The sequence below is a fragment of the Saccopteryx leptura genome, chromosome 6 (genome assembly GCF_036850995.1).
Source record: "Saccopteryx leptura isolate mSacLep1 chromosome 6, mSacLep1_pri_phased_curated, whole genome shotgun sequence".
Taxonomy (NCBI): Eukaryota; Metazoa; Chordata; class Mammalia; order Chiroptera; family Emballonuridae; genus Saccopteryx; species Saccopteryx leptura.
This window is the reverse complement of record NC_089508.1, coordinates 11,709,713-11,734,844: the sequence shown is the minus strand read 5'-3', so window position 1 is coordinate 11,734,844 and position 25,132 is coordinate 11,709,713. Positions and strand designations below refer to the sequence as shown.

Here is a 25,132-nt window from a genome sequence, read left to right as displayed (position 1 = left end):
TCATGGGCAGCCTCACGTCTTCCCAGCCTGGCTGGGACTTTTGGCTTCAGGTCTCTGAGCCCACAGCTGTGTGGCCGGTTGGCTTGCGGGCTGAGCTCTCCAAAGAGGAACTCAGGGAGCTGGAGTGATTTCCTTAGGGATGTGGCCCTTGCTCGAAGCAGAAGTGAGACTGAGGCCGTGACTGCACAGAGTACAAACAGCTGGACAGGGTACTTCAGGGGATCAGTGGGAAAGAGGTACCTGGAGATGGAAAGCAGAAATCACCAGGAAATGCAGGCTGCAGCCCAGAGGGGCCTCCAGAGTTAGAGGGACGTGATCTCTGATTCAGGAAACACACGTATTCCAATCACAGGAGAATTTTTTTGCAACTGTGCCCAAGCATCCCATTGGCGCTGCCCGAGGCCCCACTGTGCACAGGGCTGAGATGGGGCCCAGGCTCCTGGCTTCACAGGAAGGAGAAGGCAGCCCTCGACTACCCCTGGGCATCAGCTGGGAGCTGGTGCACGCACATGTCGCTTGATGCTTATGTTTATCTGCAAGTAGCTGTCAGGGCAGGGGGCCTGTGTGGGTATTCCTCACCCACATGGGGCGGAGAGGCCCGGACTCTAGTCTCAGCCCCTCTACTGACCAGCAGTGGGCTTGGAGCAGATTCCTCCCATCTCTAGCCTCAGTTTCCTCACAGTGAGGTTGGACTTGATAGACCCAAGGCCGCTGATGTATTAAGTCAGCTCATACCAGCTCCTGAGAGCTAATGTGTATGTCTCTTCCCCACGCCACATTCATTTTGGTAGCAGCTGGAAAGGGCCGTTGTGGAAATATTAAGCCATGGAAATTGGCAAACACCACAAATCAGGCTTTTTCTTCCTTCGGAGAACCAGTTAAGCATTTCCCAGCACACCACTGTCTAAGGAAGGCCCACCGTAGATCCTAATATCCTTGACCATGACCCAACCCTGGGCAGGACAGACTAGTGCCCTGTGAGAACAGCTCAGTCTACTGTTCGTGTCTTATGTCCCAAGCCCTGTGGTAGGGACTTGGAAGGGACAGAGGCTCAGAGTGGTTAAGGGACTTGCTCATGCTCACACAGCGCCCATCCCTGCCCTCAGGGAGCTCACAGTCTGAGGAAAATGGTGGGCTCTGAAATAGTTACCGTGTGGGAGTTGAAGCGGGAACCATCCAACTGGGCTTGAGGATGTGGGAGAGAATGAGAAGTTAGTAAGGAAAGGTAGGAAGGGGGCCCCAGGCAGAGGGAACAGTGTGTGCAAAGGCACAGAGGAGTGAAAGTGCCTGCAGAGTTCAGGGAATGGCCCGCGGCTTTGTACAGGGGAATGGTGTGTGTGTGTGTGTGTGTGTGTGTGTGTGTGTGTGTGTGTGTGTGTGTGTGTTTGCGTGGGAGGTGATGGAGGCAGAATGAGTTGAAAGTTGCAACTCATTGCAAAGTGTTAAGTAAGCACCAGCACCTGGGGAAGTCCAGGAGAGCTTCCTGGAGGAGGTAGAACCTGAAGGAAGAGTATTGAAGTAGCAGGAACATGAGATTGTGAGTGTAAAAAAAATTAGATTCAAGTCTTGGCTCACCACATCCTAGCTATGTGATCTTAGGCAAAAAGCTTGACTTCTCTGGGACTCCCTCTCCTCCTCTGTAAAGTAGGCGTGATAAATCTAACACAGCTCACAGAGTTGCTTTCGGAATTCATTGGGGTAATGTTTATGAAACACATGTTGCATCTTTACAGTCACACAAATGTTGGTGCTGTGTGGGAGATGGGAGGCACGGGCCTGAGGAAGGAAGGGGAGGGCTTGCCAGAGAGGTGAGTGTGGCAAAACCAAAGGGCAGGAAGGCGGGCGACTTGTTCTGAAACCGGTGACCAGAGAGATAATGTGGCTGGAGGCGAGTAGCGTCAATCATGTTGGACAGGTATCTGTGGGCCCAATCGTGGAAGGCCTTGCACGTCAGGGTGAGAGATCTGGACTCGATTCCCTAGGCAGTGGGGAGCCACTGATGGTTCTTGTGACGAGACAGACCACGATCGTAGCCGTGTTCTCAAGAGATGGGGTAGTAGGCAGAGAGGGCCAAGGACAGAGACCCCGCTGGGAGGGCTGGCTTGGGGGAGTCGCGCTGGGGAAGCAAAGGGTGAGTGCAGGAAGGAGGCAGGGAGGACTCGTGTGGGCTCTCTCCGCTCTGACTGGCCGCCAGGGACAGAGCGCCAGGAGAATACGGGGAGCTCCCAGGTCTTGCATCTCAGGACTTGGGGGGGGGAGTGGGTTGGTCCCTTAATGGAAATAGGGAGGCCACGCATGTCCACTCAGAGCCCACTGACCTGTGCTGGTTCACGCTCCTCAGGGTGTGATCCAGACACTGTGAGGGCAGCGGGGCCAGATGCCTCCAGAGGGGCTGTGGGATTCAACGCCGAACCTGCCTTTTTCCAAAGCTCTTCCTACCCCTCCTGTTACTCGCGACTTCCTGGTACCCACAGACTGCGGAAAAATCAGACCTGCAGTGCTGGGTAGTTCTAAGAGGACAGCAATGAATGAGTGTGTGAGGTGAGCAGGTCCGCGAGCAGGTGTGCCCTGGCCCAGCGCTCTGACGGCCACCTGGGAGCCCTTTCTACTGGCCTTTGCAGCTCACGGTCTGTAGAAGTTAGCATACAGCTTAGACCGCTGTTAGCACACATATGCACCCACCAGTGATTTACACAAAACTGAATTGGGTTCACTCTGACGTGCCAGGGTCGGCGGCTGTGAAACCTCTCTTCCACGAGGTCCTCGGAGATCCAGGCTCCTCTCCTGTCACTCCACCATCCGCCGGGGGATTCTCTGTCCACATGCCCCTCCCTTCGGAGGGCAGGACCTGACAGCCGAACACATCCCTTCCTTCTCGAACCCCCTGAGCCAGGACTTAGATCCATGGCTGCACCTTTCCTCAGGGGAAGCTGGGAAATGCCGTCTTTATTTTGGGTGCCCACGTCCCAGCTGGAAGTCAGTTCTGTCGCTGTGAAAACAGAGAGAGACCGGACAATGTGGGAGGAGGAGGAAGTAGTCTCTGGCCCTCACCGCAAGCTAGCATGAAGGGCTAGCCAAGGAACACAGAGCGGCCAGAGAACACAAGGCCCTTCTTGGATGAGTGTCCGTGACCCCAGAATCGCAGTCCCTGGCACGGCCACTGGCTCTCGACTGGCAGGGTCCCGCGGGCTGGGGCCAGCTCCGAGTCACTTCCTTTGTCCCCCGTGTGCACAGCCCCACGCTAGTGCCCACTGGTCACACACAGCTGCCGTTTCCCAAGCACACAGTCAGCCACAGCCCTGAGCCCCACCGGCGGGGCCAGATTTGGGTGAGGTGAGTGAGGCACTTGCCTCATGTGCAAAATTAAAGGGGCTGCCCGAAATCTCAGTAATCAAGATAAATTCCATATATGTGTGTGTATACACTTTTATATGTATACTATATATATTATGTTATATATATACGCACATATTTTTTTAAAAATACCATGGTTTTTAGTGTATTCACAAAATTGCATAACCAGAACTACTTTAATTCCAGAATATTTTTATCGCCCCCCCCAAAAAGAAACTCGACCCACTTGTAGTCAGTGTCCTCACCCCACCCCCACCCCAGCGCCTGGCAGCCGCTCGTCTACTTCTGCCGCTCTGGGTCTGCCTATTCCGGACGTTCCTTATAAAGCATCACGCAGCACCTGCTACCTGTGGTCTCTGTGGCCTGTCCTTGCACTCAGCATAGTGATTCCAAGGGACGGAGGTGTCCTGGCGTTTGTGCCTTTCCATTACCAGATAGTGTCCCGTTGTATGGACGGACCACGTTTTGTGTCTTCACTCACCAGCGCACAGATGTACCTTTGGGCTCTCAGGAATAATGTTGCCGTGAGCATGTGTGTACAAGTCTTGCGTGAACCTGTTTTTGTTTCTCTTGGGTATGTAACGAGGAGTAGAAATGCTCTGCTGCCAAATGTTAAGATAAGTAATATTTTTAAAAAATAAAAATTGGTGCACAAAAATCTATGACGAACAAAAATGCCAACATGTTAAGGGTCTGTGACCCTGTGCTGTGTCCAATGGGAACAGTTCCGATCAGTGATGATCAGTGGGTTCGTGTAAGTTTTACGAGGGCTGACAGTGGCACGCAGACCGATTGTTAACCCGGGGTTTGGTATGGCCATTTTTTTTTCATTGTGAGCTTTCATTAACTTTTTCTGCTTGGTTCAAAATACAAGGGGATATTTTGATAAGTAGCTATAAGAGTATGTTTTCTCTTTTGCTGTGGGCCCCAATATGGCTCAACAAAGCGCTGACCACCGACATTATTCCATTTAATTCCCCAACCCCCCCCCTCTCATTCTCAACTTCTCTGCCAAGGTTAGACGAGGGAGAGGACTTCCTAGGGCTCACCGCGAGGAAATGGGAGAGCTGGGATTTGAACCTGCACCTGAGGCCCTACACCACCCCCTGTACCCATCGTGATTTATTTCATAACGGATGTGGCCAAGGGAGAGTCAGTCACTTGGGCACTCTGAACCTCAGACTCTTCTTCAGTCAGATGGGCAAAAACAACCCCTACTTTATGTAGTTATTAGAAGGGACCAATGTGAATGCGCATAGTTAACTATGAAAGCTGCTTTCCTCCACCTCACGTGCTGTCTTGAGCTGCACCTTGAGGCAGTGAATTGAATCACTCAGTGATATCTGTCCTCGTGTGTCCTGAAGGAACCCGCCAATCATGTCCCCCACATGGAGCCACAGGTGAACATTTAGTTTCTGCCCAAAGGCTTAGAAAAATAATTTGGTTTTCCCCCAAGAAACAGGTGTATTTTCTCAGGGATGGTGAGAAGACGGTGGCCGAGTGTGCTCTCCTTTTCACCTTGGCCACCAGGGAACTCGGAGCTGAATTTGTGGCTCCAGAGGAGCAGTTGTGTGAGTTCTTGCTTTTGTGTTTTCCTTTTCTTCTGTGGTGTACAATTGCTCTTGTAATATATGTTTTCCTTGATGGTTACATTTTTATTTAGGTTTTACTGTTCTATTGTGTATTTCCTGAGGGTCACCTAAATGCTTTGTAAAATATACCAAGTTAGAGGTACACTTTTTGAAAGAACTGTAGGCCTGACTGGGCGGTGGCGCAGTGGATAGAGCATCAAACTGGGATGCGGAAGACCCAGGTTCGAGACCCCCGAGGTTGCCAGCTTGAGTGAGGGCTCATCTGGTTTGAGCAAAAGCTCACCAGCTTGAGCCCAAGGTCGCTGGCTCCAGCAAGGGGTTACTCGGTCTGCTGAAGGCCCATGGTCAAGGCACGTATGAGAAAGCAATCAATGAACAACTAAGATGTTGCAATGCACAACGAAAAACTAATGATTGATGCTTCTCATCTCTCTCCATTCCTGTCTGTCTGTCCCTGTCTATCCCTCTCTCTGACTCTCTCTCTCTGTCTCTATAAAAAAAAGAAAAGGAAAGAAAGAGAGAGAGAGAGAGAGAGAGAGAGAGAAAGAAAGAAAGAAAGAAAGAAAAGAAAGAAAGAAAGAAAGAAAGAAAGAAAGAAGAAAGAACGAACTGTAGATTGCTTGGCATGTATTCAGACTGATTATTAATCTCACCCAAGACACAAAAGGCAACGGCCCTGGCATGATCCTGCTGGGGCCATGCCCAGGCCTGGGACCTCCAGCCGAGTCTGGGGGCCTCTGTCTGAGCCCTGGCCTCCCTTCGGTAATAGGAGGTGAGAGGGAGATGGGGACCCCAGAGGCCATTCCTCACTGTGCAGAGCTGCTCAGTCGAGCTTTCGTGTTCCTCAGTGCACTTGGTTTGCGTGCTAAGAGACCAAGTGGGGGGCTCCAGGAGGACCCTGTCCCTGTAGGAATTCTTGTCCTCCCGGTCCAACCTTTGATTCTGTATTGCCACATGGTCCGCCTTCAGAGCCAACCTGGGAAGGCCCACCTCCCACCCACTCTTCCCCGTGGCATCTATTCCTGCCCAGAGGCTCCGAGCCCTGTGAACATCTCCCACAAAAGCAGAAGGGATGAGTTCTTCTTTTTGGAGGCATGTGCATTTTATAATTTTTTTTTTTTATACAGGGACAGAGTCAGAGAGAGGGATAGATAGGGACAGACAGACAGGAATGGAGAGAGATGAGAAGCATCAATCATCAGTTTTTTGTTTTGACACCTTAGTTGTTCATTGATTGCTTTCATATATGTGCCTTGACCACGGGCCTTCAGCAGATCGAGTAACCCCTTGCTCGAGCCAGCGACCTTGGGTCCAAGCTGGTGAGCTGTTTTTGCTCAAGCCAGATGAGCCCGCGCTCAAGCTGGCAACCTCGGGGTCTTGAACCTGGGTCCTCTGCATCTCAGTCCGATGCTCTATCCACTGCACTACCACCTGGTCAGGCAAGGCATGTGCATTTTAAAAGAAACCCTTGGCCCCAGCTGGTTGGCTCAGCGGTAGAGCATCGACCCTGCCGATTCCTGGTAAGGGCACACAGGAAAAGCACCCATCTGCCTCTCCACCCCTCCCCCTTCTCTCTCTCTCTCTCTCTCTCTCTCTCTCTCTTTTTCCCCCTCCCTCTCCTGCAGCCATGGCTTGAGTGGTTCAAGCAACTTGGCCCCGGGAACTGAGGGTGGCTCCATATCCTCACCTCAGGTGCTAAAATAGCTCAGTTGCCAAGCAATGGAGCAGGGGCCCAGATGGGCAGAGCACCGCCTGGTAGGGGGCTAGCCAGGTGGATTTTGGTCGGTCGGGGCACATGCAGGAGTCTGTCTCTGTATCGCACCTCTCAGTAATAATAATAATAACCACCACAACAACAATAATAATAATAAAAGAAACCCTCCGGGAAGGGCACTGCTAAAACCAAAGCGATGAAGGTGGAAGGGTGAAGTTTCTGACCTGCAGCATCGACGGAGGAAGGGCTTCCGTTCTGCAGGTGGAGAGGGCGATGTATGGTTAGCGGGGACAGGGAGCCCACCCGGAAGACATCAGCGTTAGAAAGGTAGGTGTTTCTGGGTGGGTCTGTGAGTAAGTGTGATGTGAACTTGACTGTCAAGCAGACGGCGTGGAGGGGCAGAGCTGGGAAAGAGGAAGGGACCACGCTGTGCCTACCCCACCCAGCAGAGGGCACCTTTCTCAGTTCCTTCTTCCCAACCAGACTGTCACAGGCCACCCCAAGAAGTCTGCTTCCAGGGCTTCCCCTGTCCTGAGAGTCATGAGAAAGCAGGAAGGGTCCTCTTCTAGGGGTGACCACCCTACACCCAGCAAACCATTGTCCCCTCCCCTGGGCAGGGAACGCCCCCAAGGAGAGCCTCGCACTCACCACCTTCTGCCTCCTTCCTCCCCCCAGGGAAGCCCTACGGGGCAGATGACTTCCTGCCTGTGCTCATGTACGTGCTGGCCCGCAGCAACCTCACGGAGATGCTCCTCAACGTGGAGTACATGATGGAGCTCATGGATCCCGCCCTGCAGCTGGGGGAGGGTGAGTCCCTGCCCCAGGGCCCAGAGCACACCCCTACCCAGCCACGCCAGGAGTACACTGGGCAGCCCCACAAGCACCTCCTCGGTGCCAGACGCCACTGAGCCTTGGAGACACAACACAGGGCCTGGCACAGACCCTGTCCTGGAGGAGCTCACAGACTAGCAGGGGAGCTGGGCCAGGAAAGAGACCATGTCACTGGCTCACAGACTAGCAGGGGAGCTGGGCCAGGAAAGAGACCATGTCACTGCTTTTTGAAACATGGTGAAACGCTGAAAAGCCCAGAGGGTATGGGAACACGTTACCCAGGCTGTGTAGTCAGGGAAGACTTCCTAGAGGAGGTGACACCTGAGCATGGAAGAATAAACAGGAACCAGTTAGATAAAGAAGGAGGAAAGGCATTCCTCACAGAGGGAACAGCAGTTGTTAAAAGCATAAAAGATAAGGCTGAAGCCCTGGCTGGTTCGCTCAGTGGTAGAGTGTTTGCCCAGCATGTGGATGTCCTGAGTTTGATTCCCAGTCAGGGCACACAGGAGAAGGGGCCATCTACTACTCCACTCCTCCCCCTCCCCCTTCTCTCTCTTTTTTTTCTCTCTCTTTCTCTCTCTTTTCCTCCCACAGCCATGGCTTGAATGGTTTGAGTGCATTGGCCCTGGGCACTGAGGATGGCTCTGTGGAGCATAAGCCTCAGGTACTAAAAATAGCTCAGTTGCAAGCATGGCCCCAGATGGGCTGAGCATTGACCCCAGACAGAGGTTGCTGGGTGGATCCCTGTCGGGGCACATGCGGGAGTCTGTCTGTCTCTCTCTGTCTCCCTTCCTCTCACTTGGAAAAAGAAGAAGAAGAAAAAGATGAGGCTGAAGAGGTAGGCAGTGTCCACAGGGAGTGTCTGAGCAGAAAATGATCAGTTCTCAGGCTGGGTGGCCCTGGGGACTCTCAGTGCCCCTGCTCATCCAACCCTGGGCCATGGCCTCTGTCCGTGGGCGGAGGTGAGTGCTATGAGTCAATGGCAGAGGTGTGGTCTGCTCCACCCACCCTCAGTTTTCCTTCCCCTTTCTTCCTTCCCCCACTTCCTCCTGCCCACTTAGCTTCAGCCACCCCTCCACCAAGAATTCCAGAGGGGCAGCCAGCCTCAGTGTTGGCTCCGAGGGAGCCCCAAATTGTCCTCTAAGACATTAGTCTCAAAGAGTAAAACAAGACTCTCAGGCTCCAAGTGGCCCCTTTGGGCTTTGTGGTTCTAGTGATAAACCGACCTTTTTGCATCTGTTTGCATTTTTAGCGTGTATCCATCTCTGGGGGACAGTTCTGTGATTTCTTAGAAGCTCAGAAGGGCATGTAAAGCCACGAAGTTTACTTCACATGTAACTTTGGCTTGTGCTCTGGGACCTCTAGATCTATTTTTTTCTCCTCTATAGTTAAAATTTTCCTATAGTTGGAACAGCCTGCCCTTCAGAAGTTGTAGGAATTCAGTAGAAGCCAGGCTTTCTTCATCAGTGATTATTGACTACCCAGGACATCTATCCATCCACCCATCTATCCACCTACTAACCCATCTACCCATCCATCCATCTACTCATCATCCATCCATCTACTCATCATCCACCCATCCATCCATCCACCCACCCATCCACTCATCTACCCATCTACCCATCTACCCACCTATCTACCCACTTACCCACCCATCTATCCACACATCTTCCCCTCTACCCATCCATCCATCTACTCATCATCCACCCATCTACTCATCATCCACCCATCCATCCATCCACCCATCCACCCACCCATCCACTCATCTACCCATCTACCCACCTATCTACCCACTTACCCACCCATCTATCCACACATCTTCCCCTCTACCCATCCATCCATCTACTCATCATCCACCCATCTACTCATCATCCACCCATCCATTCATCCACCCATCCATTCATCCACCCATCCACCTATCTACCCATCTACCCACCTATCTACCCACTTACCCACCCATCTACCCATCTATCCACACATCTTCCCGTCCATCCATCCATCCATCCATCCATCCATCCATCCATCCATCCATTCATCCATTCATCTACCCACCCACCTACCCATCCACCCATCCAACCAGCCATCCAGCCAACCATCTACCCATCCATCCATCTGCCCACCCACCCACCCATCTATCCATCCACCCATTCAATCACCTGTTCATCCATTCATTCACCTACCCATCCACCCAGATACATACCCACCCATCCATCCATCCTCTCACCCATTCATCTGTTCATCTAACCCCTACTGTGTGCTACGTCCCATGCCAGGCACTTGGGTTGCAGTGCAAGGCAAGACCGATGAGGCTGGTGGCCTCATGAAAGTAAATGCATGCCTCATTCTGTACCCCACAGTTTGGGCCCTCCACCCCAGACCTTCATGGGCTTTCTTCCTGGTCTCCTTAGCCTTGAACATGCACACGGAAGCACCACAAGGCTCAGGGGCTGGACAGAAGCCTCAAACAATATTGACCTGTCTCCTACAGGCCCCGGAAGCCTGTGGGGGGAAATAGAAGGGACTGGAAGGCAAGGAGGCACCATTCAGGACAGACATGGCTGAGCACCCCATTTCTTAAGACTAGCCCCCTCAAAAGTATAGCAGCCCACCCAGCACTCTCAGCAGGAAGATTAGCTTTATCTTGTGGCTGCCATCCATGTTACCTCTAAAGGTCAAAACTTTAGCTCTGTGAGGAGATTTCAAAGGAATCAATGGGGTATTTTCGGAAAATAGAGATTTAGACGGGCAGAACCTCGCCAGGCGGCCGCCATGGCTCCTCCCAGCAGCCCTCACCCATAGCAGCGTCAGAACCTGCCCGTGGTGGCCGGGGTACAACCTTCACACCAGGCTGCACACACCAGGAGCTGGGGTGGTTGGCGTGGGTGCCTCCCTGAATCTCTGTTCCTAGCCCAACAGCCAGGGTTGAGATCACAGCGCCCAGTACAGGCCTGGCCTCCCAGCTGTTGGCCTCCTGTCATGAGATGAGAGTCTCCAGCTTTGGCAGGGGCTCCCTACCTAACAGGTCTGCCAGCTGTCGGACCTCCACCTGGAACTGTCTTTCCATGGCTTCACCCTCATATCCTAGCAGGGTGGTGGTACTCCATTGCTCAAGTCCCTGAGTGCAGGTGAAAAAGGGCCCTGACCGGAGGGGGAGGCAGGGCCCCCGCTGACCAGTCCCTGCACTTGGTCCTCTGTGGAGCTCAGCGGTGCCTGGGACACAGGCAGGGCTATGAGAACTTCACTTGCTTGAACCTAAGAGAAGTAACACAGGATGTAGGTTAAAAAAGGGTGGTGCGGCCCTGGCCGGTTGGCTCAGCGGTACAGCGTCGGCCTGGCGTGTGGGGGACCTGGGTTCAATTCCTGGCCAGGGCACATAGGAGAAGCGCCCATTTGCTTCTCCACTCTCCCCTCTCCTTCCTCTCTGTCTCTCTCTTCCCCTCCCGCAGCCAAGGCTCCATTGGAGCAAAGATGGCCCGGGCGCTGGGGATGGCTCCTTGGCCTCTGCCCCAGGCGCTGGAGTGGCTCTGGTCGCAACAGAGCGACGCCCAGGAGGGGCAGAGCGTCACCCCCTGGTGGGCAGAGCGTCGCCCCCTGGTGGGCGTGCAGGGTGGATCCCGGTCGGGCGCATGCGGGAGTCTGACTGTCTCTCCCCGTTTCCAGCTTCAGAAAAATACCAAAAAAATTAATTAATTAATTTAAAAAAAAAAGGGTGGTGCAGAGGCTGGACTTCAGTCCCGGTTCTGCGTCTGACTGGCTGGAGACTTTGGGCAAGTTGCTTAACCTCTCTGGCTCAGGAAAGTGAAGATATTGGGCTCAATGTGGGGTTTTCAAACAGTCTGGACACTCTTGTGTTCTGCAAAGGTAGCTGGGGGCAGGAGGCGCAGGGCAGCTGAGCCCCGCCTGCTCGTGGTTCAGTTTGTATGAACAAACAGTTCTGCATTCAGCAAAAAGCCCACAGGCTAAACTCCGGAGTCTATACTGTGGGACCTTCATGGTCTGCCAGCTGGTCCCATGCCTTGTAGTTTGGCAAAGGACAAGTGACGGGGCCCCGCCTTCTTTGCAGCAGGCCTATGAGGTGTGAGAGATCGGGGGAGATCGGGGTGGGGAAGATCAGTAGAGAGGGCCTGAGCATTAAGCTGATGGGACCCAGCCCCTTCCTAGCCTCTTCCTGCAGCTCCTACCACTCTGCACAATTGTAGGACAGACGGGCACCCAGGCAGCTGTGGGGCAGCTGGCAGGAGCCAGCTCAAAATCCAAACTTCTCCTAGCAGCCCCTTGATGGACTCATTCTCCCACGTCCACCCTCCCCGCTGGCTGACACATGAGTGCTTTACTGGCCTTTTCATGAAAAGGGACAACAAGCCAAATTCTATGCTGTCCTTGGCACATATTTAAAAAAAAAAAAAAAAGCTCTTTCCTACACCAAAACTCCTCTTTATCTTACCTCCCACCAAGCCCAGCCAGAGTGTTACCTTTTCCCATGTTGGCTATAGAATTTGTAGGTTTGTGTAGGCAGCTCCATCCACTGTAAGGAGTTAGGAGTGCTTTCAGCCGCAAATAACTCACACTGCAACTAATAATGGTTTAAATCAGAGTAGAGGGCGGTTTTCTCTCTTGCACCAAGAATTCGTGGGTGTGCTACTGATAGTGATGCTGCTTTTCAGCCCTGCCATCAGGAAATCATGGACCCAGCTACTTCCCTTGTTCTTTAGGATGTGAGCCTTTGGCTTTGTGCCTGTCACCTCTGGTCACAAAATAGCTGCTGTGCCTCTGGGCTCACTCTGTGTTCCAGGCAGGAGGATGGGAATGGGGATCAACTGAGTCTGTCCCTTTCACAGGATTTCCTGGAAGTCCCACCCAGGGACTTCCACTTACATCTAAGTTGCCTGAACAGGGTCCCCTGTCCTCTACCCCGATTGCAAGGGAGTCTGGGCAGTGAGCATTTTCAATTGACTACTACTTCCCGCTAAAAAGAGGAGGGTTTAGTTAGTTAAAAAGAAAGAAAAGATTCGATTTGGGTGGGTCACTAGGAGAATCAGCCCCATGTCAAAAATCTCCCCCAGCCCTTTAGGTTGAGGCCTGTGCAAATCATTGCCTTTTATCTTAAAACTTCATGTATACTTTGCAGCCTGAAGTTTGTCAAAGCTTAAATTACTTTAGGACACATTAGATGTTACAAATACATGTGAAATAATTTAAGAAGGTAAAAAGAAGTAAGGAAAGGAACGGTTTATATTTTTTACTGTAAATCTTTAAAATCTTATAACCATAATTAAAATTTTCTCTACACCTTTTAAAAATTACTTTTTAGAGTAGGATGTATATGTCGCTATATATACTTCTGTGTGTGTGTGTGTATTCAGTGAGAAGTCACCTGCACCCCCCATGTCTCCCAGCCACCCTTTTCCACCCTAAAAACATCTGTGATGATCGGTTTCTTCTGTAGCCTTTGAAATGTAAAACACTATTTTAATAAAAATAAGCGAGTTCTATCTCAAAGATGAGCAGGACCTGAGCTCGGGCTGAGGGCTGGCCGGGAAGTTGGTGGGGTGGGGTGGGGTGGGGTGGGGTGGGGGGCTGGAGCTCTAGGGGGTGGTTCTGCTTCCGCGCAGCAGCGGTGGGTGGAGCTTGGGGCAGTGGGCGGGGTGGATGGGGCGGGGCGAGCGCATTTGGAACATACTCTTCCCTTTGTGGATCGGCCAAGGCGGTCCTAGCTCAGCCTGCACACCCTTGTGCCCGCAGGTTCCTACTATCTGACCACCACCTACGGGGCCCTGGAGCACATCAAGAACTACGACAAGATCACGGTGACCCGGCAGCTGAGTGTGGAGGTGCAGGACTCCATCCACCGCTGGGAGCGCCGGCGCACACTCAACAAGGCCCGGGCCTCCCGCTCCTCCGTGCAGGTGACGCCTGGGACAGAGGATGGGAGGAGACTGTGCCCCAAACACCTGCTGGCTCAGGAGCCTGACACCGACTGGCCAGCTCCTGCCTGCCAATGTGTGCCCAGCCCTGTGCCTCCTTCCAGGGGAGGGACCTAGGAAAGTATCAGCAGACAGGCATTGGGGCTCTAGTTGGGCTGACAAGATTGGGATAGGAGGAATGGGACTTTTACCCAGCATTTCTTAGCACCTATTATGTCCTAGCACCCTGATGGTCTCAGGCCAGTCTCACTTTTAGAAAGTCCACGAGCTGATCCACAGCCTTGATCCTAGGTCCCTGGACAAATGCAGCAGCTGCCAAGGCCCTAGCCTGCCCCCTCCACTCCAACTTCCATCCCTCCCACGCATCTCTATACAAACTCAGTATCAAGCAAGCCATTGGTGGCCAGACCTCTGGCTCCTCCTCCACCTCCGGACTGAATCGGGTCATGCTGAGCTCAGCCCTGCCCTTGCTAATCCAACTCTCTTTCACTGGCTGCCACTGGTCCATCCTCAGTATCTTCCCTGCTCCCCCCCAACTTGTTCCCCATTCCCTACAGCCGAGTTAGATGCCCTCCTCTGTGCTTTCTGCTACTACTCTCCCCATTGCAGCACATATCACACCGTACTGTGACCATCTATGTATGAGGACACTGTCCTGGGAGGGAGGGCCCATGCTCACATGTCTCAGGGGCCCCAAGCCCAGGGCCTGGGACAGAATAGAATTGGGGTTGTGTGCAGAATGGAGGGAGTTGGGACAGCGAACCAGGCAGCAATCCAGAGGTGTAAATAGCTATGCAGACTTTCTTCCTCACACTCAGAGCACACTGTGCCTGAACCCCAACCCTGGCTTGCAAGATGGCCCATCTGTAAAGAGAAGAGGCGAGCAAGGCCTGGGAAGCAAAAGGCCCAAGGTCTGGACTCAGCTGTGTACTAACCTGCTGTGTGACCCTGTGTCATCCCTGGCCCTCTCTGGGCCTCCATTTCCCTATCAGCACAGGTGGATGAGTTCTGCCAGTACACGTTCTAGGCTGCCATGTGTCTTGAAATGTAATGGGTCTCTGGGTTGGGGAGGTGGGGTGGGGGAAGCACTCATTTTAGCTTCTGTTCATTTCCATGGTGTAAATACTCCCATTGTGACTAATTTCAAGCTAATTTGGCAGCACTGAACTTGGAATTTGGAATATATGTACACAGTTGGCTCTCTCAAGCCAGCATGAGTTGGCAAGAGTCAACTCCAGCACCCTGTGCTCCCCACCCCCACCTGAACACCTGTCCCTCCACCGACTCTTAGATATGGTGGACACTCTTGGTTCAAGACTGACTCATGCATTCTTTACTTCCTGCTTCTTCCCTGTGGGTTCCCAGAGCTAAGCCAGAGGGAGCATCAGTGCCTCCCACTGGGGAGGCGAACCTTAGCAAAGAGGCCTGGGTCAGGGACAAGGAGCCCCTTAGCACTGATTCTGGGGCCGAGGGGGCAGCACTGTCTGCCCCTTCCCAGTTCCTTCCCGGCCTCATGCCTCCCCCTCTCCCCTCTCCCCTCTCCAGCTTGCCCCCACCCCCAGGCTCTTTCAGCCCTAAGGACTGAACTGTTCTACCTGCCTTAGCAGTCCAGCTGAACCATGGGGTGCTGGGGCTGGGATCTGCCTCCAATTTTATTTATGCCGCCGCCCTCCCTGCTGGGTATTGCCCCTGAGGTGCAGGAGGACTGCAGAGATAAGGAAGTGGCCCGTGAATAAATGATGATGAGCCCATGCACCTGCCTGCCACCAGGGGGCGAGCTCACTTCTCATTGCCGAGACTCAAAGCCACCGTCTCACCCAGAATGGTCAGCCCCACTGAGAAGTGAAGCTCAGAGTGGGAAGGACTTTGCCTTAGGTCACACAGCAGGGTCAGCCACAGGTACCCTGACTTCCAGCCTCACGACCTCTCCTACAGAGAGGAGTCGGGGGCCCAGACAGAGAAAAGGTCTTGTCCAAGGCCACTCAGCTTTGCATCCCTATCCAAGCTCCCAGCAGTGGGGTGGGGGGTGAGACAGGACGCCCGCTAGGCCCGCCGGTGACACAAGCCCCCTCCCTCTCACCCCGCAGGACTTCATCTGCGTGTCTTACCTGGAGCCGGAGCAGCAGTCGCGGACCCTGGCGTCGCGGGCGGACACAGCGGCCGCGGCGCTGTGCGCACAGTGCGCGGAGAAGTTCGAAGTGCTGCAGCCCCAGGACCACCGGCTCTTCGTGCTGGTCGATGGGCGCTGCTTCCAGCTGGCGGATGAGGCGCTGCCGCACCACATCAAGGGCTATCTGCTGCGGAGCGAGCCCAAGCGCGACTTCCACTTTGTGTACCGGCCCCTGGACGGCGGGGGCAGCGGGGACCCGCCCTGCCTCGTAGTGCGGGAGCCCAACTTCCTCTGAGGCCGGGGCCATGGCAGCCCCTCCAGGGCCGAGTCCACGGAGACTGGCAGGGCAGAAAAGCTGCCAAACCGGGGTCACAGTCGCTCATGCCCCGCGCTCACATTCGGCTGCACCCCCTCCTACCTGCAGGTGCCCCACACCTGACCACACACACTCCCAACATGGATACCCCATGTAAGCAGCCCACTGAACATGCCTGGGCCAACGTGGCAGGATGGTTGTGAAATTTGTGAAATGATCAGAAGCAGTGGCCAAGCATGCTACCTGAAGGAGAGCCATCGCACTGGGGCCAGGTTATTTCTTAGGAAGGGAAACAGGCTCGGCGAGAGAAGGGACCGTCCAGCCAGCCAGCTGCAGCAAGATGAGCTCTTTGGGCTGATCACACAGCCCTCTGCCTTCTCCCACCTCCGCCCAGTCCCAAGTATTTCCGGGCACCCCAGGATGGCGCTGAGATGTCTTGGACATGCCCAGAATGTCAGGAGTATCTCTCAGGGTGTGTGTTGAAGAGAGAGGTCCCCCCTCCCTGCACCAGAGCCTGCCCTCAGCTGCCAGCACCCACAGCTCCTGAACGGCTCCAGAAGCAGCCAGACTTATCCTGGCACCACCAACCGAGGCCATCTGCATGGCTACGTGGACGAGCCTGGCCTCGGCCACACGGGAACACTGACGGCCCTTTCCCTGGTGGGCATCCAGGGCTGTGGGAATTGTGGCAAGAGGCACCGTGTGGAGAGAGTTTAATAAAAACCCTTTTGAAAATGGTATCTGCCTTTCTCAAGGGGCTAGAGCTCTGCTCAGCCAACCAGGCTGCCCATGAACAGCCTAACTCCCTTCCCAGGTGGGATTCACAAGACTGCTTCCTTCCCACTGGGGGCCCCGTATTGTGAGAGCTTGCAGTGTACCCTCTGCGCGCAGGGCCCTGGCCCCTGTCTGCCCCTCAGCCTGGTCATCGCCTGTCTCCTCACCATCCTTGGTTCTCATCATTCCCACTTCTGGATTGTCTTCCAAACACTCTCTCACTTCCTGCCTCTGCTACCTGTCCCAGAAACACCATTCCCTAAAGCCCTTGCCTGATCAAACTCCTATTCATCCTTCAAAGCCCATGTCCTCTAGGAAGGCTCTGACTTCTCGGGTTGGCCAGATAGTGCTTGTCCACATTCCCACAGTGCCCTGGGCTTGTCTTTCTCACAGAGATGCCCCATCATATTGCAGTTCTCTGCTGATACTTCTGCTTTCTCCACCGGGTTTGCACCACTTCTGTCTGTGTCCTCAGCATTGGTTAAAAATGTGTATTTGAGGAGTGCCTGCCAAATGTCAGCACTCTTCTAGGCCCTGAGAAAGAGCAGAGATCTAACCAAAGCTCACATGGATAGCAAGCACTGAGTAAGGTGTCCAAAGGACTCCTAATTCAGCTAGTCAACAAACCAGCTCATTCAGTCAATCAACAAACACCTGTAGGACCCTGGCTCTGGGCCAGCCCTGTGTGAGACGTGGGGATTGCTCCAGATGCAGCCAGCCCTGAAGGACTTTCAGGCTGGGGGGGGGGGGGGGACAGACATGAGAAAACAGGCAAACCCAGACGGTGATCCCGAGTTCCCTTCTCTCCCTCGTGCCAACCCTGCCCCCTTCCTGAGCTCCTAGTGTCCCTCAGAGCCCTGAGATGAGCTACCTTCTCAGCCTTGTGCCCCCAGCAGCTGCAAGGCAAGGTGCCCTCTTCCTCCAACAAGGCCTGAGACTGGTGGAGAAGGTCAGAGGGCGGTCCGTTTACCCTAGCAGCCTCTTGCCAGGTGGGGCCTCAGCTTGGGGTGGGGAGGGATTCAGAGGACAGACTGGGTACCCGCTCAGCCCTGGGGTACTATTTAAGCTTCTAGGAAAGGAGCGGAGCCAGCCCGTGACCAGGACTGAGGGGCTACTTTCTGAACAGTGTGTGTGTGTGTGTGTGTGTGTGTGTGTGTGTGCGCGCGCGCGCATGTGCACACACAAGGGTGAACACTGGGCCCAATGTCCTGAGGCCAATTCTGGGGTCCTGGGGTCCACCCACCATCAGGAGAGGCCAGAGAGGAGGAGGGGTGGAACCACCTGGAGCCCCTGTCAGCTAGACGCTCCCGCCCCAAGGGACTTGTGCCGAAACATCAGGTGGGCCTGGTCCAGGGCCAGTAGACGAGGCCATTCCACGTGCTGAGTGCCCGGTGGTGCCGGTGCTGTTAGGAGTCACTCAGAATTATCTTATTGAATCTACACAACAGCCCCTTGAGGGAGGCATGTGTGGATGAGGACATGGAGGCTCAAAGAAAGGCAATGTGTTTGTCTGCTCGGGCTGCCGTCACAAAACTCCACAGATGGGCGGCTCCAACGGAGACAGATTTTCTCCCAGTCCTGGGGGTAGGGAGTCAGAAACATAGCGGTCAGCAGAGTTGGTTTCTCCTTGGCTCCCAGACGGCTCCCTCCTCACTGTGTCCTCCCGTGGCCTTTCTCGGGAGGGCCACCCCTGGTGTCCTTTTCTCTTCTGATAAGGACACCCACCAGTCCTGCTGGAGTAGGGCCCACCCATATGGCCTCACTGAACTTGAATTAACTCTTCTAAAGGCCCTGGTTCCAAATTCAGTCACGTCCTAGGTTACCGGTGGTGAGGACTTCAACTTAGGGACTTAGGGAGACACAGTTCAGCCCACAACAGGGGTGGCTGACTGGCCCAAGGTCACGCAGCCAGTTCAGAGCCAAAGTGAGGGCTGAACCCAGGGCTGACTGACCCCCACATCTAGGGCTTTCTCTCCCCATGCAGCATCCCAAGTGACTGGTTTGTAGAAATCCAAAGTCAGATGGCCTTGCCTGGCGCGGGCCCCAGCTCTGCGCAGGCGGACCACCCTGCAGCAGCTGGCCCTGCTGAGCATCGCAGACTGGCCTCCCCAGAGAACCCAGATGCAACTGAACGGGCCTAGCTTTTCCAGGACCCTGAGCAAGGGGTCAGGAGGCCAGAGCTCTGTGTGTGTGTGTGTGTGTGTGTGTGTGTGTGCGCGCACGTGCACCTGCATGTGTGTGTATGTGTGTGTCCAAAAGTGATGGAATCATAGGTTGTGACAAAGAACAAGGGCTCCCCTGGGCCTCCTCCCTGGCATTTGTCCCCTCTCCTCCGGAACAGCTGAGGCAAACATGACTCTCATGCGGCCTGTGGCCCAGGACTGTCAAGTCTTCTGTCCCGGGTCCCGGGAATCTCGTGTCTTCTACCAGCACCTGTGAAACTGGCAGGTGACCTTACTAGCTGGCAAGGAGGGTACAATCTTAGGCTCCGGCAGTTCTTAACAAAAATAATGTAAGAAAGTGAAAAACCAGAGGAAAATGAAATAGTGTGTTGTATGCAGGATAACCGGTCATCTCAAGGTGGCTGGAACAGAAGGCCTGAGCAGGGACTGGTGGGAGAGGAGGCCGAAGGGGCGGGGCGGGTCAGGGCCTGCGTGGTCCTGATTGGCAGCACAAGGAGCCTGGGAAATTCTCTACCCCCGCAGGACAGAGTTGGAGGGGGCCAGATGAGAGGGAGAGGAGAGTTACAGATTGATCTGCAGTTGGCAGCTGCCTGCGCTGAGCCTGGAGACACAGGGAGGGGGCAGCCATGCTGAGAACCAAGGTGGCTGCCACCAGGCCAGGCCGAGGGTCACTTAGCAAAAGGCACAGGGGACCCCAAGGCCCACCGCCACTTGCCAGCTGCCCATAAGGCTCAGCCACAGATATGGCCTCGTGCTATATGTGAGTTGGGTGAGGCGGGGTCTCGGGGAGTCACCAGGGCAGGGGAGCGGTGTTCACCAGGTGAATGCAGATTCAGATTCGGCCGTGCAGGGGAAAGATGGCACCCACCTGCTGGCTGTGTGGGAAGAGGCTCAACCCAGGGACACCGGCGGCTCTCGCCCCAAGCCACGCAACTCAGTCTCTCCCTGTACACCTCTGGCACCCCTGAGACGCTGTCCCTCCCGAAGCCCAGGGCGAGTGCCTGCGAGCGAGTGAGTCTGTGCACAGGCCCTTTAAGAGGACACCTGGGTTTCCAGAGGCCTTCTGTCTCACCTGGGTGGATGGACTCCCTGCTGATTCCACAGCCAGATGTGGTGGGGGCTCCTCTTCCCGCACTGGTGCTGGGGAGCCCGGCGTAGGGCTGGGACCCCTCTCTCCTTAGGGGGGCTCTCTGCGGCTGAGATATTCCTCAGCCACCCACACCCATGGGTGCGGAGCCAGCCCGGTCACGTCTCCGCCCCTGCCGCCAGTCTCAATGTGGAGTCTTTCCACCCTGAGCTACAGGACCTCTGCCCAGCTAGTCTTCAGGTAGTGCCCCAGGTTCTGCTATAATTTAGATGTAATTTTGATGTGGTCGAGCCCAGCATTTACCTACTCTGCCACATTGGTCAAATCTTGCAAACTTGTACATGAAGGGAATTTTCTGACTTTGAAAAAGAACCTCTTAAAAACAACAACAACAACAAAAGAAAACACCCACGCTACCATTACACTCAACGGTGAACGTCGGAATGCTGTCCCCTTAGGATTAGGAACCGGGTAAGATTGCCTATTCATTCTATTCCTGCTCAACATCCTTCCAGGTGCCGGTACAATGAGACTAAAAAATAAATAAATAAAAGGATGTAGATTGACAAAGAAGAAATAAAACTATTCCTACTCACAGAGGACATACGTATCTGCACAGAACGTCCCCCCACAAAAAAAGTTCATCAGTAAGTGAGTTTAGAAGAATCAGTAAACGAGTTTAGAAAGGTTATAAAGTATAAAACCAACAACAAAACAAACATTATATTTCTATACAGTAGCAATGAACGATTGGAAACTGAAACTTGAAATCACACTTACAATAGCTCTCCCCAAAAGATGCAACACTAGTTCAATAAGTTAGCAATATTTCAGTTTAAAGTTGGTTGAGAATTTGATATTGATCTTTGTCATTCATCTCTTTTTTTTTTTTTTTTTTTTTTTTTTACAGAGACAGAGACAGAGTCAGAGAGAGGTATAGATAGGGACAGACAGACAGGAATGAAGAGAGATGAGAAATATCAATCATTAGTTTTTCGTTGTGACACTTTAGTTGTTTATTGATTGCTTTCTCATATGTGCCTCGACCGTGGGGCTACAGAAGACTGAGTAACCCCTTGCTCGAGCCAGCGACCTTGGGTCCAAGCTGGTGAGCCTTGCTCCAACCAGACGAGCTCACGCTCAAGCTGGCAACCTCGGGGTCTTGAACCTGCGTCCTCGGCATCCCAGTCCATCGCTCTATCCACTGCGCCACTGCTTGGTCAGGCTGTCGTTCATCTTTTAATATTACATATAACTATATATGTATGTATCTATAAATACTGTTTTTAGCATATTTTTAAACAATAGAGTATTGTCCTGTGTATATGTAATTCTGCAATAATACAAATATTTTTAAATATTTTAATATTTAGCCATAATGACCTCCATTGTATAATATTTTGTTGCATGGATATACCATAATTTATTTATCCATTTCTCTATTCAAGGAGATGTAAGTTATTCCCATTTTTCTAAACAATGCCACAGTTCACACTAATGTATGTTTCTTTGTCCACATGTGGGATGTTTCTATAGGGCAGTGGTCTTCAAATCTTTATTACGTTTAATAAAAACATTTTGAAAATGTACCCACAATGTATGAATATAGTATCCTTTATAAATTATATATGTACCAAATTAATATGTGCATTATAAGTGATACAAAAAAGAAAAAAGGATGAGGAAGTAAAATAAAAAACAAAAAACCCAATATTTTACAAATATTTTTAAATGGTGAACATACAATTAAATATACAAATGATATATTGTAGAGTTGTGTACTTGAAACCTGTATAATTTTATTAACCAATGTCACCCCAATAAATTCAATGACATTTTTTAAATAAAAATAATAAAATAAAAATAAATAAAATAAAAAATATTTTGTTCATTATGGGTACAATAATCATTAGTGTAGCTAGCTAATGTGATTGTGTGCTTCATTAGTTTCTAAAAAAATCTCAAGTTGAGATTTGAAAAAAATAAAAAGCTACTACACAGAGGACAGGTTGTTTATTTCAATCCAGTCAGACTGATAAAGAGACTCGAAGGAGGAAGTGAGAGTGAGGTCTAATGGGCCTTCCACATTCAAAAAGAACCTTGCATTTAAAAGATGGTGGAGGTTTTAACCCATGGTCTGGAACAGCTGGAAATCCACATGCTGAAGACTGAAGTTAACCTTCCCTAACCAATACTGTACACCAGGAACCTATGGCTCGCTAGCCAGATGTGGCTCTTTTGATGGCTGCATCTGGCTTGCAGACAAATCTTTAATAATAATAAAAAAATAACGTTAAAAATATAAAACAGCCCTGGCCGGTTGGCTCAGCGGTAGAGCGTCGGCCTAGCGTGCGGAGGACCCGGGTTCGATTCCCGGCCAGGGCACACAGGAGAAGCGCCCATTTGCTTCTCCACCCCTCCGCCGCACTTTCCTCTCTGTCTCTCTCTTCCCCTCCCGCAGCCAAGGCTCCATTGGAGCAAAGATGGCCCAGGCGCTGGGGATGGCTCTGTGGCCTCTGCCCCAGGCGCTAGAGTGGCTCTGGTCGCAATATGGCGACGCCCAGGATGGGCAGAGCATCGCCCCCTGGTGGGCAGAGCGTCGCCCCATGGTGGGCGTGCCGGGTGGATCCCGGTCGGGCGCATGCGGGAGTCTGTCTGACTGTCTCTCCCCGTTTCCAGCTTCAGAAAAATGAAAAAAAATATATATATATATATAAAACATTCTCATGTATTACAATCTATTCATTTCCTACCGCTCATGTTCATGGTTGAGGGTGGCTGAAGCCAATCACAGCTGTCCTCCGGGACAACACCAAATTTTTATTGGATAATGTGTAAGGTACACGGGTCATTGTGAGGTCAGGAAGTAAACTTCCCTCCTTTTAATCAAAAAATCAGCTAGCTTATTGCAGAAACCCTTTTGACGAAGAAGATGGCTAAATGAAAAAAGATGAGGAGTATTGTACTTTTCAGCAGGAATGAACAGAGGAATTTGCCTTTGTGGAGAGAGCAGGTTCTGCAGTATGTCTAATATGCAATGATAAAATTGCATCGATGAAACGGTCAAATATAAAGCGGCACTTTGACATACACCATACTACATTTGCATCGAAATACTTAGTGGGGGACAGCAGGAAGAAAGCATGTCAAGAGCTACTGTGCAGAGTGCAAGCTAGTCAGCAGCAACTCCGTGATTGGACTTAACAAGGTGACTGGAATTCAGCTAGCTTTGCTGGTGCTTTAGCAATTGTGAGAAACGGAAAGCCATTCACAGGTGAGGAGTATGCCAAAACATTCATGTTTGATGTTGCCAATGAACTTTTTGACGACTTTTCGGATAAAGACAAGATAAACGAATAAAAAACATACCTCTGTTGGCAGGAACTGTTCACGATTGTACCATTATGATGGCAAATCAAATTGAGGCTACACAAGTGAAGGACATAAATGCAGCACCATTCTTTTCTCTTGCTTTTGATGAGTCGACAGACATAAGCCATTTATCCCAGTTCAGCGTGATTGCAAGGTATGCTGTCGGTGACACACTATGTGAGAAAAGTCTTGCTGTTTTGCTTATGAAGGAGACAATAAGAGGGGGGATTTATTCAAGTCTTTCACTGAGTTCGCTAAAGAAAAAAATCTACCAGTGGATAAACTTATTTCGGTGTGTACTGATGGTGCTCCGTGCATGGTGGGGAAAAACAGAGGATTCGTAGCGCTTCTTTGTGAACATGAAAAGAGACCCATCCTAAGTTTTCACTGCATCCTACATCAGGAGACGCTTTGTGCTCAGATGTGTGGCGAGCAGCTTGGTGAGGTCATGTCGCTGGTCATTCAGGTGGTCAACTTTTTTGTTGCCCAAGCTTTAAATGATGACCAGTTTAAAACTCTGTTGGATGAAGTTGGGAATAATTATCATGGTCTGCTTCTGCACAGCAATGTGCATTGGTTGTCAAGAGGGGAGGTGCTCAGCTGTTCCGCGGCTTGTCTGAGCGAAATCCAGACTTTTCTTGAAATGAAAAACGTCAAGCATCCTGAGTTAGCTAACACTGAGTGGATCCTGAAGTTCTACTATCTCATGGACATGACTGAACATCTGAACCAGCTCAATGTGAAAATGCAGGTGTTGGAAATACAGTCTTATCCCTTCAACAAGCAGTGTGTGCATTTGAAAACAAGCTGGAACTCTTCATCGTCGACACTGAAACAGGTTGTTTACTACACTTTGAAAAACTGGGAGAGTTTAAAGATGCGTGCACAGCAAGTGACCTTGCTCAACATCTTGATCTCCAGCAGCTAGCAGGCTTCACATCTAATCTCCTGCAGTCATTCAAAGCATGCTTTGGAGAATTTCGTGAATGCATTCGTCTTTTTAAGTTCATCACCCATCCACACGAGTGTGCAGTGGACAGCGCCGACCTGAATTACATCCCCAGGGTCTCTGTCAGAGATTTTGAGCTACAAGTTGCTGACCTGAAGGCCTCAGACATGTGGGTGAATAAGTCACTGAATGAAGATTTGGAAAGACTTGCACGACAGCAAGCAGAGTTGGTGAGCAAACACAAGTGGGGAGAAATGAAAAAACTTCAACCCGTGGACCAGCTGATTGTCAAAACTTGGAACGCACTTCCCATCACATACCACACACTGCAGCATGTGAGTATTGCTGTACTAACAATGTTTGGCTCTACATATGCATGTGAGCAGTCTTCCTCACATCTAAAGAACGTTAAGACCAACCTACGATCACATTTAACAGATGGAGGTCTCAATGCCTCATGAAGCTTTACCTCACCACATATCAACCAGACTACAAAGCCATCAGCAAAACCAGGCAGCACCTGAAGTCACATTAATGGTAAGAAGTACTTTATTCATCATTGGTTAGCAACAGCATAACAATGTTATTAAAAAGAATTCAGAGACTTATTGTACTTTAAAAGTGTTGGTCTTACATAAAATACATACATTTACTTGTATTTAGTGTTAAACATATTGTATGGCTCTCACGGAATTACATTTTAAAATATGTGGCGTTCATGGCTCTCTCAGCCAGAAAGGTTCCCGACCCCTGCTGTACACGAAAACTAACAGAATGGATCATAGACCTAATAGAATGAAAACAATACAATCTGAAGAAGACTAACAGGCGTAAAATGTTTGTGACCTGGGTTAGGTAATCGTTGCTTAGCTATCAGACCAAAAGCACAAAAACAAAAGAATAATACTACCTGACCATTGGGGGCG

At 51.7% G+C, this 25,132-nt stretch overlaps 1 protein-coding gene across 2 annotated transcripts in view; it reads left to right on the top strand.

Annotated features, from left to right (window-relative positions):
• Positions 1 to 16,579, top strand: part of RIN3 (Ras and Rab interactor 3) — a 126,921-nt gene extending 110,342 nt beyond the window's left edge. For both annotated transcript variants that reach the window (XM_066343783.1, XM_066343782.1), the window contains exons 8-10: positions 7,336 to 7,467; positions 13,234 to 13,397; positions 15,503 to 16,579. In XM_066343783.1, the coding sequence (XP_066199880.1) occupies positions 7,336 to 7,467; positions 13,234 to 13,397; positions 15,503 to 15,820 (614 nt within the window). In that variant the 3' untranslated portion in view covers positions 15,821 to 16,579. The remainder of the gene's footprint in view (positions 1 to 7,335; positions 7,468 to 13,233; positions 13,398 to 15,502) is intronic.
• Positions 16,580 to 25,132: the final 8,553 nt, after the last annotated feature.